The sequence below is a fragment of the Polyodon spathula genome, chromosome 14 (genome assembly GCF_017654505.1).
Source record: "Polyodon spathula isolate WHYD16114869_AA chromosome 14, ASM1765450v1, whole genome shotgun sequence".
Classification (NCBI taxonomy): domain Eukaryota; kingdom Metazoa; phylum Chordata; class Actinopteri; order Acipenseriformes; family Polyodontidae; genus Polyodon; species Polyodon spathula.
The window spans coordinates 31,537,597-31,553,161 of NC_054547.1; the positions used below are offsets into that span (position 1 = coordinate 31,537,597).

At 36.3% G+C, this 15,565-nt stretch overlaps 1 protein-coding gene across 6 annotated transcripts in view; it reads left to right on the forward strand.

Moving 5' to 3' along the window:
* The first annotated feature begins 4,851 nt into the window (after window positions 1–4,851).
* Window positions 4,852–15,565, forward strand: part of rhbdd1 (rhomboid domain containing 1) — a 40,584-nt gene continuing 29,870 nt past the window's right edge. For 3 of the 6 annotated variants that reach the window (XM_041270797.1, XM_041270793.1, XM_041270798.1), the window contains exons 1-3: window positions 4,852–4,956; window positions 5,102–5,221; window positions 14,624–15,137. In XM_041270797.1, coding sequence (XP_041126731.1) covers window positions 14,705–15,137 — 433 coding nt within the window. In that variant the 5' untranslated portion in view covers window positions 4,852–4,956; window positions 5,102–5,221; window positions 14,624–14,704. The other 3 variants (XM_041270795.1, XM_041270794.1, XM_041270796.1) reach the window with 3 other exon arrangements.

The window sequence follows — 15,565 nt, forward strand, 5'->3', positions numbered from 1 at the left end:
TTCAACAACGTATACAATATACTATACGTCTCTCAACACCTATAAATATAGTCCGTCGATAATATTTGCATTACCAGTACACGCTAACAGTATTTACTACTGTTATTGTATTACATGTATAAAAGTAGGACAGTTAACAATTAATGCGTCACTGTCCTAAATTTTGGTTGCTTTATGCTGCCGCCTACCGTTTGTTGTCCTAGTGGTGCGCTGTTCATTATATTCACAATCTTCAACCAATTTGGTTTAAGGTCGTCATGCAATTGTTTTTGTGAAAATAAAAATAAACCATAGTTTCAAAACTCGCAACAAGCAACTTGTTAAATTAAATACGAAATAGCAATGCCTAAATTGTTTGTTGCTGTTTTTTGAAACAAACATACAGTGGTACCTCAAGTTTTAATCTTACATTTTTAATAAGGTTAACTGATTATATGAAACACTTTCGAGACCATCAAAGTATCTTATTCGGGTGTTACTATCTCCCGACGTCATGCAGCCCTTTTACAGTGTTTCTGTCTTAATCCTCATATGTAAACAACAGGGACTTGCCATAACATCTCTGCTGAAACTAAAAGCACATTGTATGAGATGGCTGTCGTTTTGGATTTGTAACTAAAACCAGTGAATAAGGCTTCTGATCCATAGTTTCCCCCATGCAGCCAATAATTGTAGTATTTCAATGTCCAAAAATCATTGACAAATGCAAGATGGTGGAAACATTGGTAAAATACAATGCCATGAGGTGTGGTTACACAGAGGAAATCTGGTTAAATAAATGTGTAAGTACAACCATACCCTGCCCGTTCCTTGGGGCTATAACCCTCAAAATCCATAGGTTCCTGCCCACATGCAAGATGACATTACTAAGGGTTCATTCCATCAGCTTGTTCTTAATGTTTAACCAAACACACACATACACAGGAAAATGAAAGGCTAAAAAGAAAATATACCCCCTTTTGGAAGAGAGAAAACAGTCAGTAGAAATAAACGTTTATAATGCAAGGTCGCTATGTTACTGTGCATGTATATTGCACAATGATTTAGCTTCTATTAATTTGGGGTCTAATAAACTATGACAGCTGTGATAAAATACAGCCATATTGCAAAAGACTACAGGGGATGCTTTAGTGTAAAGCGATGGGAGCAGCTTGAATAAGACCACAGATCATTGAAAGAGAAAAATATGATGCATCACAGTACAGTGTGTCTTGACATTGACTCCCTTTGACACTAAAGGGCAAAAGTCCAGATCTGCAGACATCAAAGTTTATGGCAGCAGGTTACAACAGTTATGAACATTTGAGAGATACCTTTGATAATAAATATATAACTGAATACAGCAATACAGAAGCTAGACAATATGTGTGGCTGAATGGGAAATAATATACTGGTGAAGGATTTGGTGGTATCCAGCAGAGGTCTTTCGGTGCTCAAGATGCTACTGATGCTGGGAGCTCAATAGCTGGTAGACAAGAGTGTTACATTCCTGCCAAAAAGTAGCACAGCATCTTGTTGGCACAGGATGTGATAGTAATAGAAGCGGCAGAGCATATGGCTCCCTGCGAGGCTTAACTGGGCTAATCTGGTGTTGTTAATGAGTACAAAACCCACCAAACAGCACATTCTGAAAACTCATCCAGCACCCTGTTCTGGTTGATACAGCTTGCTCACTGTAAGTATTCAATGTTTGGGTTATTGTTCATATTGGCTGATACTGTTCATATTGGCTGATACTTTTCTGATGTCATAGTCCTCTGCAACAGCTGGTTCTGACTATTATGTATTGTTAGTAGACCGATTTGCATTTGTCATTCGTTTCATACTGTAGCTGCTATAAGTGATGCTCTAACTTGTCACTCAGCTAACTACTCTAGGGCTTATAAATTGTACACTGGGTTACATTGGGTCATCTTACAGTTTTACTAGTTTGTACACACTTTTGCACACCTAAAGTATAAACCTCAACTTCACACACTTTGTGATTCTTGGTGTTAATAGTGGTGCTGTACTGTAATCAGTATAAAAAAAAAATACTAGCATAGAAGACCAATACTGTAGAACTATAAATATATGCTGAATCACACCTATTTTGCTTTAGAAATATTGGCAACCTGTTGTAATATACAAAGTATGTATTGTTAATGGAATTTGATATTCATGCCACAAATGTACGAGGACTGTTTTCATACATGAAAAACACATAATAAAAGGCTGACAAATATTTATGGCTTTACGGTATGTGTTGAATCAGAGGAGGATAAGTGCATAGTGGGTTACAATTTATCAACCTCACTAGAATGCTTTACTTAAAAAATCAAATAAAACCCTATTTAAAAAATAAAAAAAAGCTCTAGACTAATCATGTCACCAGAACAAAAGAAACAAAAACAAAACAAAAAACATTGCAATTCACAGTAGTCCATAAACTATGTACAAACTGTTACTAAGTGTTTAATTGTGCTACTTAGCATTTTCAGCATTGTGTTTTACAGAATATTCTGTATCTTTATGGACTGGTACTGTATATTTGGGTAATATTTTAGTTAAATAATCAATAGCATGCATACAATCTTTTTAAAATCTAATTTTGCAATAATATTAAATATATATTTTACGCATATTTTAGAATTCAGGCCCTTTATCCTTGACAATAATTGGCATTAAGTATTCCGCTCAGGATTTTCAATATAACACATTTGCATAGGAGTCCATCATTAATCAAATGGTGAATGCATGTGTGGAATCCTCAAAGTTCTGTAACCTTATTCCATGACAAGTAAGACAACGTACATTAGCTCAACAATTCTATTTTAAAATAGTGGTGCTGTTCTTACAGCATCTTTTACATAGTATTCAATTTACAAAAAAAAAAAAAAAAAAAAAAAAATACCATCTGGGGTCAATATTTTATGATTGAACAATTGCATATGAATTTTATCCCATGGTAAAGCTGTTTTAAAAGCAAATAAGTCTGCTGCTTTAGCAGTCAGACCATTCAGTTTACAGGCTTGATTTACCATGCAAAAGTTCCCAGTAGACAAAATGGATACTTTTTTTTACCGTGGTACCCAATTAGTAGTATCCCCAGGTGCCTACTGTTTGTATTGTACCAGTATACTTTTCTGTTATCTTTAAACAATTGATAAAAATAAGATAATGAATTCCTGTAAATATTTGATCACATAGGATCATACGTGTTTCCACATAGAGCACTGTATGTGCAAGAGGAACGGACAGGAAAGTCTTTCCGGAACACCCCAAGGGTTTCCAAAGGTCACTCAGTTTATCCTGAGATCTGAGACTGAATAAGTATATACATGAGAGCCATTAACCTGCAGGTAGAGTTATACATTTCAGACTGAGGGGGCTCAATTTGAAAAGTGAATTCAATAATGTTTTGCTGAGTTGCAGGCTACCAAATCCTGTGATTAAGAGTCAACACATCAGCACTTCTGGCTCCTGATTTAAATCAAAACTTGCCCTTTTCTTGACTCAGTCCCCAGTGGATTGTCTAGGTCTGTATCACTAAGTATGCGCTGTAATGTCATCTTGTTTTGTCGATGCAGTGACAAATGCGGTGTTACCCCACTTGTGCTCACACTGAACGCAGCCTTTGAAAAAGCTATAATCCTGGCACAGGAAGAGGCATCTTTTCCTATCTGAAATATGCATGCGTGGAGATGAGTAATATATAGCAGTGCACATTGTGCACAGGCACGAACAGTACAGGGACATCTAGCACACAGATTAGACAATGTAGACGATGAACAGCAATCTGTTTTCATGCACTACTCTCGCTGGACAAAATATTGGGAGCACTTTGATATCCAGAAGGATAATTTGCTTAGCCTAAAGTTAGTATATATGGACATTTAAACTATTTTTATTTTGTTTTTCTTTTTGTTTTGTTTTTTTGTTTTTTTTTACCGTAATATAAGCATTACCATACCAGTAATAAAAGCAAAACACACAAACAAACCAAACATTTACTTTAAAATTACAAATTGTGTTCATATCATATTAAGGAAGCATTAGCTTTCTGAAAACTATACCTCCTTTTTTGGCTATTGGAATTGAATTTTAACAAAACCACTTTCATCCATTGTTATGTGTGAACAGGGGTATGGCTGTTCATTGTTTTACTTATTTACATTTTTCTAATTGATAGTAGGCAGAAACTGCGTAGGTTTGAAGGCTAGGAAGGCCAAAACGCAAGGGTATTGACATTTACAGTTACACAAAAGACACAAAAACAAACAGAAAATCACTCCCTCATGAAATTCAACTTAAAGAAATACGTTTTATTTACAAAAATATTTTAATTATTGATTACAATGCACCACACGTCCTTGAGAACATAGCTTCCTTTACGAGTTGTTATGTCCCCACGTTTCTAAAGATATTCTTAAATTACGTGTGTGTGTGCGTGTTAAAACCCTCAACCCGCGACTTGTTATTGTTGTAAACACTAGCTTTCTAATACAAGTGCGGTATTTGAAAAGTAACTTTAAATTAAACTAACAAAATAATAAAAAAAAAAAAAAAAAAACGTGTAGTAACTATGTATTTTATTTCTACAGATTCTAAGGAAGGCTGTTTCAACGTTAATATATACGATGTAAATGTGATGTAGCCTAACTCACGGTACCAGTTTCACTTTTTCTGCGTTGAAATAATTAAACTATGAGAAATACAGGCTTAAACGTGTGCAGTTGATGCAATTTTTTTTCTTTTCTAGAGGGCACACTATAAAAACATCTGTTTATAACTGGAACTGATACTGGGGAATGATATATGTTGGATTAGTTCCTATTCTAATTAACTTTCGGCTTGCTGATTGTGTTCAGCAGATCTACGCTGACACGCTGCCGCGGAACTTCCGCAGACTTCAGCCAGGAACTTTACCCTGTGACTGGCTGACTCTAGTAAACACACGAAGCTGGATCCTGCATGGTAATAATACTAGCTACGATATTTCAGATGCTGATAATTACAATTTCATTATCGTATGTGAGCGGGGAGTATACTATACGTCCAATTCCTCTGTTATGATATGCATATAAAATTATTATTATTATTATTATTTTTATGTGTGTAGATTGCGCACTCATCCGAGCGACGTCACACTAGGCCATATTCAAGTGACTGGATGTATTCTCTGAAGTACGACTACAGTAACATTTAACGACTGTTCAAGTATATTGTTCATCTAAATCAGGTAAGGGCAGTATATCACACGTGTTTCTGCTTTTAAAAAAAAACAAACAATAATGTGGCTGGTTGATGGGAAGCACTAAGCGACAGTACACAGCACTTTGTTTTATTTCCGCATCAAATATTTTTGAGAACCGAACTCTTTTAAGTATGACATACAGTATGTAAACTTGACTTATATTCCATAATGTGCTGCAAGCTCTTCACATCCTGTTTTAAACAGCCGTTCTCTATTACCCTTATTATATGATGACAAAGCCAAAACAAGGGAAGAAACAATTACACAGCTGTGCCTGAAGCCTAACATCTGACGAAACGTAGAGGCGTGACATAGCGTAGATATATTAGCAAATACAAACAGAGAGGCTGGTTTAGTGAAGCCTGGAAGAAATACACTCCTTAAAACCATGTTTGTGTTTATTTAGTTAGTCTCAGTAAACCAAATAAGCATTTGGGTTGATACAGATGCTGCAGTCTAACTAGTAACTAGTCGTTATTAAAGAACTCAGTTATCAGTTACTTCTTAATTTTATTTGTATATTGTAGGAAGTAACCGATAGACTCGAATACATATTTTACACTAATTGTTGTTGTTTAATGTTGTATCATATTCATCATATTCTTTAAAACAAACAAACAAAAAAAAAAACACATTTCATGAAAGCAATATTGTATACCAGTAGATCATTCTCAGAATGCCCCAAAGTTTGCCTGCACAGTTTCCCAGTGGCTGGAATCATAATGACAAAATCACATATTGCTTGCAAATGCTTCTTCAGATTTCTGTGCAAGGATGGAATCATGCAAGAAATGTATGGTCTGCACAAAGCTGTTGAATTTACAGGTACAATAAAAATACTGTTTAAGATGTGAGACAAACATAGAAAATTGCATTTGAATGATCAGCAAATTAGTTTTGCGTTGTTCCCTAAAAATACATTGTGATATAAATGCTAATATGTGAGGGCTGTGTCAGTCTTGTAATGCATGTAGCCCATCTCAGATATAGTTAAAGGAAGGTGACAGCATTGTTTAACATGGAGTGTACAAATAAGAAATGTTGCATTCATGGCAACCTATGGCAGTTACTAACTAGCCACAGCAATTATATGATTATTATTTTAATATAGCAGCAATATGTCATATTTCTCAACCCAGTGTTTAACCCTAAATTACTTTGTATGTGGGTAAAATATATATATATATATATATATATATATATATATATATATATATATATATATATATATATATATATATATATTACATATATAATTATGTGTCAAAAACAGTTTTACGCTTATAGTTCAATTGGTGGGTAATTTTGCAATGAGAGTTACTATCGTAGGAGTTGTACTACGATAAATGTGTTTTACTATAAATGTTTTGATCTGTTTGAAATGGCTGGATGGAAAGAATATTTCTTTCTGAATGAAAACAAAACGGTTCCTTTCATGTGCTTCCAGTTCACTCTTTACCAGGATGGATGATTATATCATGCTAGCTTGTTAGCTACATTCTTTTAAATGTGAAACATGACAAAAACTAGTGTGTGCCAAAAGCCCTTGTCTTTTTACAGTTCCCAAGATGTAATTCAGCCCTGGGATTAACTAGTGTTGTGGTTACTTTGTTCGTATTTCAAGGTTCTCATGATTTAATGCTTGCACCTACTGTACATGTTTGTGTGGGTGGCATTGGAAAAAAAAATACAGAACAAGGGCGTGGCGTAACCCGAAAGTATTACTAATAAAGCAAATTGTACTGTACTGGAATCCTGCTGCAAATTTTGTTTGCAAGGTCTGCTCTCTACAAAATGACCGAAATTAAACAAACATCCTTTCTTTTTATATTTGTGAAAATGAGAAGCTTACTTGTTCGATCGATATTTTATGACAAATATGGTAACAGCCTATTTAGTTTTATTATTCCCAGCTGGGGAGTGGCGGCGGCATTTCATATTTCAAAATCAAACTGGTAATACTCTAATACTATTACGGCTTCCGGTAAACTAAATATCTAAATTATCTTCTGTGGCAGGGCGATTGCCTTGCACAATGGTAAATTAGTGTTGGTGTGATTTATATGTGGAAGTGGGTTTATTTTGTGTTTTGGAGTTGCTTTGTTTGATTGAATTATTGTGTATAAACTAGCGCTCGATTAAGACTTGCTGCCTCCTAGACTTGGTTGAGGGGAAGGACAGCAAGTGATTGGCTGTGCTGGTCCTCAATCAGCAGTTGGGCGGGTCTTGACCGAGATTCCGTCAATTTAAAAACATCCGCGGAAGATAGCTTGGGGCTGTTGCAAGGCCAGCCGTTTTCACGGTACTTTTGATTTATAGTTTGTTGTATTGTGTTTTATTTTGTATTTTTGTACAACTTGCTGTATTAGTCCTCTGTGCGTTACCATCGCTGTTAACGTCACATGACCACCTTTATTTACTTTCGTTTGTGTTTGTGTTAATACATCCTGCGCGCCTGTGACCCTGTCACATCTTCATATAGTTGTTTTTTTGTTTGTTTGTTTGTTTGTTTTTTAAATTATGTCTTAATCCTAAAATTCTAGGTGACGCAACACTTTTGGCCGTAGCTGTACGATATGTTACATTTTAGATTTGTATACACTATCTAGCTGTAGCGGTTTTCAACCTTTTCCTCTCCAGTATCAGAATCTCCAGCACGGACAAACGGGTACCAGTTGCTCTCTGTGATTGGTATCCTATCAAGTACTGGTTCTGATCCTGCTTGTTCATTCTTGTTTAGAACTTTACTCTGGACACCATCTTTATTTAACTGTTGTGACGGCCACCCAAAGGCATTTAAAGTGTGAACCATGTGAAAAACTTTTTTTCCAACCCTCTTAGGTGTTTAGCCAGTACATTTTTTAAAGTTGTGATACTGGTATATATCGTATGTTATGAAGTACAAACTGAACCAGAAATGAAAGTGTCACAGTTAACAGTGATGAACGTGTTGTCTTACACACGATAAACCATTACCCATGTTTAACATCTACATATGTAATTAAACAGGATCTTGTCCATGTAAATTAATTACAGTTTTAATCGTGTCAAAGCCTTGTCCTTTGTTATTACCCAGGTAATTAGATAGAAGTCTTACAGCTTATTGTATCTGACAGTTAGTTGTGTGACCCAGTCTTCTGTGTTTAGTGTATTGAAGCATGCATTTGAAATTCAAATGAGGATGTAGTATAAATTAGACCAGTGGTTTTCAATCTTTTTTTGAAAATGTACCCCTTCTGTCTGGAGATTTCAGCTCAAGTACCCCTTTACAGTGTTCGCCCTGCTGAATGGTACCAATAATCTGATTACAAATGTATTTTGCTCTTTTTTTATTTGCTGTATAATTTGTCACAACAGTTTGACACTGACACACTGCTGGTTTAGGACAGAATACCAAACAGTCGGCTTCATTCTTTAACATTTAATTACAAGTCTTTGGATGCACAGAATCAAAATACAGTATTTGGGAATATTTCTTATACTATGTTTGTTTTGTTTGGATTGTTGTGCAGCTCGTGGGCCTGCCAGTAAAATCAAGAATTACCAGAAATATTGCACCTGTACTCGTCTGTCCCTTCCAAATTAAAATAGAAATCGTTCAAAAGAATGGGTTTTCTATTTCTATTGGGTTAGCACAGTATGTTGAGGGAGTTGTGCCCGTAAAGCATTCGGAAACATTCTCAGGACTTGCTGTTGCTGCCTCCTTTGTACTATGTTTTGTTATAAATAATTTGTTTGAACACAGTTACTTGCTGTATCAATCTGAGATTGCTGCTGAAACAGTTTCATCACCACTGACTTCTCTCTGGGGGGAAAAACACTGCCATCGCATTGTATTGGAGAGTTTTATTTACACAGTAGCATGCATCAAGTTAGCTTTAGTGGATAATGAAAATGCTGTCCGCATAAAGTCTCTTGAGTTCGTTGTACGTAATGTTGATGTACTGTACCATGAATTTAGGGACTACTTTTTCATAATTTGCTAATAACTCAGACAATTGGAATTTGGGAATATTTATTTTTTTTTTTTTTTTTTAATTGAATTGTATGATTGCATATCAGTTTATTTTACACTTTTGGTTATGTCACAGCTTCCAGGCTCCCAGTTTCCAAATCTGCCTTTATATAAGGCAGGGACAAAACAATGTAATTGCAGTGGTAAGCAAGTCTGATGCTTACTTGCTGTTGGCAGGAGCAATCAGGAGATGTCTAAAGAGATCTGCATTAGCTTTTTACAAGGCATTGAATATCTGTACTATTAAATTGATTTGTTTCCAAGGAAAGCATATAGAAAGTCCCTGAATGCTGATATAAATGAAATTCATATAAAAAAAAAGGGAGCAGCTGAGTTCCCAGCAGTGCAAATAATTCTGAAATCTTTAGACTTTAAAATATTTTATATAAATATTCTGGTGAATCTGGTTTTAAGATAGATGATTTTGCATGGGTCAGACAGGACATCTGCCGCTACTACACCCAAAGAAAGGAAAATGTGACCCATCTAATGAAATTCGGGACATTGTTTCAAGCACTTAACATTTGAAAATACGTTAACATCAAAACTATTCTTTGAGTACGCATTTATATGGTGGCTCATCAGGACAGCTGGAATAGGCTTTTATCTCAGGATCGCAACGTTTCAAACCGTTATGACGAGATCCTGATATAGATGTATCTTATGATCTTGACATTACGTGTCCTCAGTGAGCCACCATACATTTGGTTATTTTTCTGAATGCTTCATTTATTGAACTGTGTCAAAGCAATCCCTACAATGTGGAATGTAAACCATTTCTAATGTTTACTGTGTCTGATGCACATTCTTCAAATAGCAGGATGGCTTAATGCAAATGGTCATTTTTAAAAGTGCCACAGTCTATGAATGCAACCATTTATTATTCATCGGCATGCATCTCCAATTTTCCATTTATTTAAAGTGGGTGGCAAGAAAATGCTGGCGCGTGGCAGTTCCGGCTGCAGACAAAAGGCTTCTTCAAATGTGCTTTGAAAATGTGTATATTCTGGAGGCGACAGCATGTTTTGGAAGTCATGTCTCTTGTCTGCAGAGTCCACTGCATTGGAGCAATGGCAGAAAAGGTCAAAGGAAGAATTTGTGATGAACCTATTGAACTTCTATGTCAAATTCCAGCAGCAACAAATGGGTTAAATTACGAATACAAAAATAGCAATAACCCTGCATTTATTTGAAATACTGTAGGTACATGTATTATACTTGGGTGTTCTAGAGTAAAATTATTTTGCATATATTAATACCAGCAAGTATATCTATGTATCTATACAGTGGCTCTCAAAAGTATTCACCCCCTTGGACTTTTCCAGATTTTATTTTGTTACAACATGGAATCAAAATGGATTTAATTAGGAGTTTTTGCCACTGATCAACACAAAGTCCATAGTGTCAAAGTGAAAAATACAATCTACACATTGTTCTAAAGTAATTACAAAGACAAAACAGAAAATAATTGATTGCATAAGTATTCACCCCCTTGAGTCAATATTTGGTAGAGGCAATTACAGCCGTGAGTCTATTTGGATAAGTCTCTGCCAGCTTTGCACATCTGGACACTGCGATTTTTACCCATTCCTCTTTGCAAAATTGCTCAAGCTCTGTCAAGTTGAATGGGGACCTTTGGTGAACAGCAATTTTCAACTCTTTCCACATAATATCAATTGGATTGAGGTCCAGACTTTGACTGGTTCACTCCAGGACATTGACCTTTTTTTTTTTTTTTTTAAGCCACTCCATTGTGGCTTTGGCTGTATGTTTGGGGTCATTGTCCTGCTGGAAGATGAATCTTCTCCCAAGTCCCAGGTCTCCTGCAGACTTCAGCAGGTTTTCCTCCAGGATTTCTCTGTACTTTGCTGCATCCATTTTACCCTCTATCTTCACAAGCTTTCCAGGCCCTGACTCAGAGAAGCATCCCCATAGCATGATGCTGCCACCACAATGCTTCATGGTAGGGATGGTGTTCTCAGGATGATGTGCAGTGTTAGGCTTGCGCCAAACCTAGCGCTTAGCGTTGAGGCCAAAAAGCTCTATTAGCATAGAATCTTCTTCCACTTGGTCTCAGAGTCTCCCACATGCCTTCTGGCAAACTAGCTGAAATTTGATGTGAGATTTTTTTCAACAATGGCTTTCTTTTTGCCACTCTTCCATAAAGGCCAGTTTTGTGAAGCACTTGGACTATTGTTGCTGTATGCACAGTGTCTCCCAGCTCAGCTGTGGGAGACTGTAACTCCTTTAGAGTTGCCACAGGCCTCTTGGTGGCCTCGCTGCCTAGTGCCCTTCTCGCCCAGGTACTCAGTTTTTGAGGACGGCCTGTTCTAGACAGATTCACAGTTGTGCCATATTCTCTCCACTTCTTAATAATGGACTTTACTGTGCTCCGGGGGATATTCAATGCCTTGGAAATATATCCTACCCCTGATTGGTACTTTTGAAGAACCTTATTCCGAATTTGCTTTGAATGTTCCTTCGTCTTCATGATGTAGTTTTTGTTAGGAAATGTACTAACCAACTGTGGGACCTACCAGAAACAGGTGTATTTAACCTGAAATCATGTGAAACACCTTAATTGCACACAGGTGGACTCCATTCAACTAATTATGTGACTTCTAAAGACAATTCTTTGCACCAGAGATTATTTAGGTGTGCCATATTAAATTTGTAGATTTTATTTTTCACTTTGATACCATGGACTTTTTTTGTGTTGATCAGTGGCAAAAACTCCTAATTAAATCCATTTTGATTCCATGTTCCAATAAAATGTTCCAGTAAAATGTGGAAAAGTCCAACAGGGGGGTGAATACTTTTGAGAGCCACTGTATATCTATCTATCTGTCTATGAAGGAAAAACATTGAGTGAACTAAATCGCATCACTTCTGCCAGTTCTGTTGTCAATACAACACTTGCCGCCTTACTTTTCCTTAAGAATATTATCTTCAAGTATTGCTCATCCCTGTTAGACAGCTTTTTGGGGCCTAGGTTTGTCAGTTATAGATGATGTTTCTCTGTACTTGTTGATTATGCTTTGGACACCTTGAAAATCAAGTGATATGAGCGATTTTTGTTTTTCCTTCTTTATGGAAGTTAAGGTTGTTATAATAGTAGAAAACAGTTGTGGAGGCTTTGAATAAATTGTTGATGCTCATAATGCATCAGAGTAGAAAAATGCCATGTTTAAGTTTTTTGCACAGCAGTGTATATATTTAAGCCATGGAGCTTGTCGATGCAGGCTCTGCATTGTGGTAGATGACCGGGACTGGTGTTATGCGTCCCGAGCCGTAAAGGGAAAAAGCCGTTATTTATGCGCAGATTGATTTAAAGTTTAATTCACAGTTAAGCACTTCAACGTTCCTGGAGGCATCTATACAAAATAGAAGCCCGCTAGATGTGGAAGCTGATTGTCTGTTCACACTCAATTATTTTCTAAGTATATTTATAAAATAGGTTGGGAGATATCTGCATCCTGATGGGCTGATAGGCATTCCAAGCCATTACAGTACCATGTCAGACTTCCTCCATGTACATTTGAACTTGTTTGGTGACTCCAGTGTCCACACATTCCTGGAGGATTTAGACAGAAAAGGTCAGGGGAAAAAAACGAAACCATCAGTACTACAACAGTACTGCTGAAATGAATACCGTTTGAGCCAATAAAGAAGAGCGGAATACTAAAGTAACCGCTTGGGCTGTGTCGGTTTTTAATGATTGGTCAGCATGAACAAATAATATGGACTGGAAAACTGGATCTAAAACTGAAATAAATACAGTTTTAAGAAGTGATAACATCAGCTGGCACACAGTATTCAGGAAGACATTACTTAAAAAGCCTCACCTTGAAGCACGTATGGAGTTTGCAAAAAAGCATGTCTTTTTTTTTTAAATAGACTTTTAACTTGTTTTTAAAATGTTGCAGATGCCCCATTCCAGTATTTTGGTGTTTATTTCTTTGACTGAGTACTTTGACCTTACACAGCTCATTTATAACAAAAAGGCATTTTATAATAGTTTATATGTTGTCAGATACCTTGTTTTTCTTGTCAGTTTTCCAAATTCTGAGTTCATGTTTTGAAATGACACACAAACATCTCCAAGCGTCCTGATGTTTTACAGATACCCTTGTTTTGAATTCAGTTTTCTTGGTCTTGGAGGGGTCATATTCCATTAAGCGGCAATTGTTTAAAGTACCCGAGAACCAGCTGCCTTAACCCAAATGTCAAAAAAAAAAAAAAAATCCTGCCAGTTAACCCTGGAAACGTCATTGAATATATATTTGTACTTACAAACCACCTGCAGTGCTTGTGTATGTTGAAATGCTATACAAAATATGTCAAGCGAACCATGATTGATTGCTTTCAGATTCCATGGAGAATGTGGCACCAGTCAGAGAGACTGTACGAAATGTTTGCTAACAGTACCTGCATTTATGTACTGCAAAATAATGTTATTCTCAGTTTGTGCATCCAAGCAGAATACTGTAGAATGCATCTTTGTGTAATGTTGGATGTAGCAATGGCTGCTTTATTTACTGCTTATTTATGTCTGGTCTTAGGATCAATGTACTGTTTCTCCCATGGGCTTGTTTAACGTGACCACATTATGGGGAGACCGCCAATTAAAAATAAACAACACACATTAAACAACACACATTAAACGTTCTTTTCATAGCACCTCTCCATCAGAATTAATTACTGATCTAAAGCATCACGACATACTGAGGACTTTGTTGTGTTTTCTCACAGTGTTTCTTTTATAGCTGGAGAAAGACCACCTGAGGAGTAATAGATGGGTTGATTGAATGGAGCAATCACCCACTGTACATTATGCTTGTCAAGTTCATAGCTGCTGTTTAGACAGATAAAAACAGTAAAAAAAAATGTAATGGCAATAAAACAAATGAGTTATTGTGTGCAATGTGAATATTATTGTGCCCTGGAGTGCTAGTTGGCGAATAACTAATGCAGCATCCCTTGTATGGGCACTGTATAATAATTGTTTATGCCGTATAATTATGACAATTATGAAAATAATATTGGAAAAATGGTTCTTTGGTTTACATAAATGTTAGAGCCAAGGTACAAACAAATGCCGCCTAGTGCAGATGCACTTTGTCAGTTAGTATGTACTATATTGACCAGCTGTGATACAGTGGCTATATTGTAGTGGTGGTGCTACAATATAACAGCCCTACTGATTTTATATTGTTACATTGCAAAATTACTTACATTCATTATTTTCATCTTGTCACTGATCAGACAGATTTAAGCATGATCACATTTCCAAAAATACATTTGATTGTTGAATGCATGTACAATAAGGAGATAACACTGTGTTTAACTATTTTATTTGATTTCTTTTTCAGCATTTTTTAAAAGCTTGCACTTCTTCTGTCCTGGAAAAATAAATATTCCACCAGTTTACTTGAGTGTCTCTTGAGTTGACCATGAGATCAAGACAAAGAGGAGTTAATCTGGGCTTTCTTATGCTCATTTCCCAGCTCTTTCGAATAGGACCCAGTAATGTCCCCCCTGTAACCCTTGCTACTCTGGGGCTAAACATTTACCTTTTCCTGGCCCCTCAAAAGCAATTGCTGGACGTGTGCATCAGTGTACAGAATGCCTATATCTACAAGGACTGGACACGTCTTATCTTCTCCCCCTTTTACCATGCCGATGACTGGCATCTATACTTCAACATGGTGTCTTTGCTGTGGAAAGGAATACAGCTAGAGAGAAGACTTGGCAGCCCATGGTTTGCCTACATCATTGGAGTGTTTTCTCTGATGACTGGTGTTGTATACATCATATTGGAAATGGTGTTAACTGAATTTACAAAGGATCCATCATACAGTAGGCAGTGTGCAGTGGGTTTCTCAGGTACAGTAAGCTCTACATGTTTATATTTCTACTCTGTGGGATTACAGCAGCTTTTATGATGTACTAAATCAAATAAAATTATAATACACAAAAAAAGTTTACAATTTTAGAAATCTTGACCTTTTTTGTAATTTTATGTTTCTTTAAAGCTGCTCTAAAGGCAGCAGTGCCATAATTTACATTTAATCCCAGCCATATTGCAAGTACAAAGTCATGCCAACTGTCAGCTGCAGCACCTATGCATACTGTGCAGTCGGGCATGTTGTGCAGTTTTTTTTGTTTTTTTTTATTGATTTATTTTAATTTATTTATTTGTACAGGAATTTAACCCATTGAGACCTAGATCTAATTTACAAGGGGGTTCTGTCAACAAACATATACAGTAAAACAACACAATTTCATGCGTGGTACTGTCTTAATCATTTTAG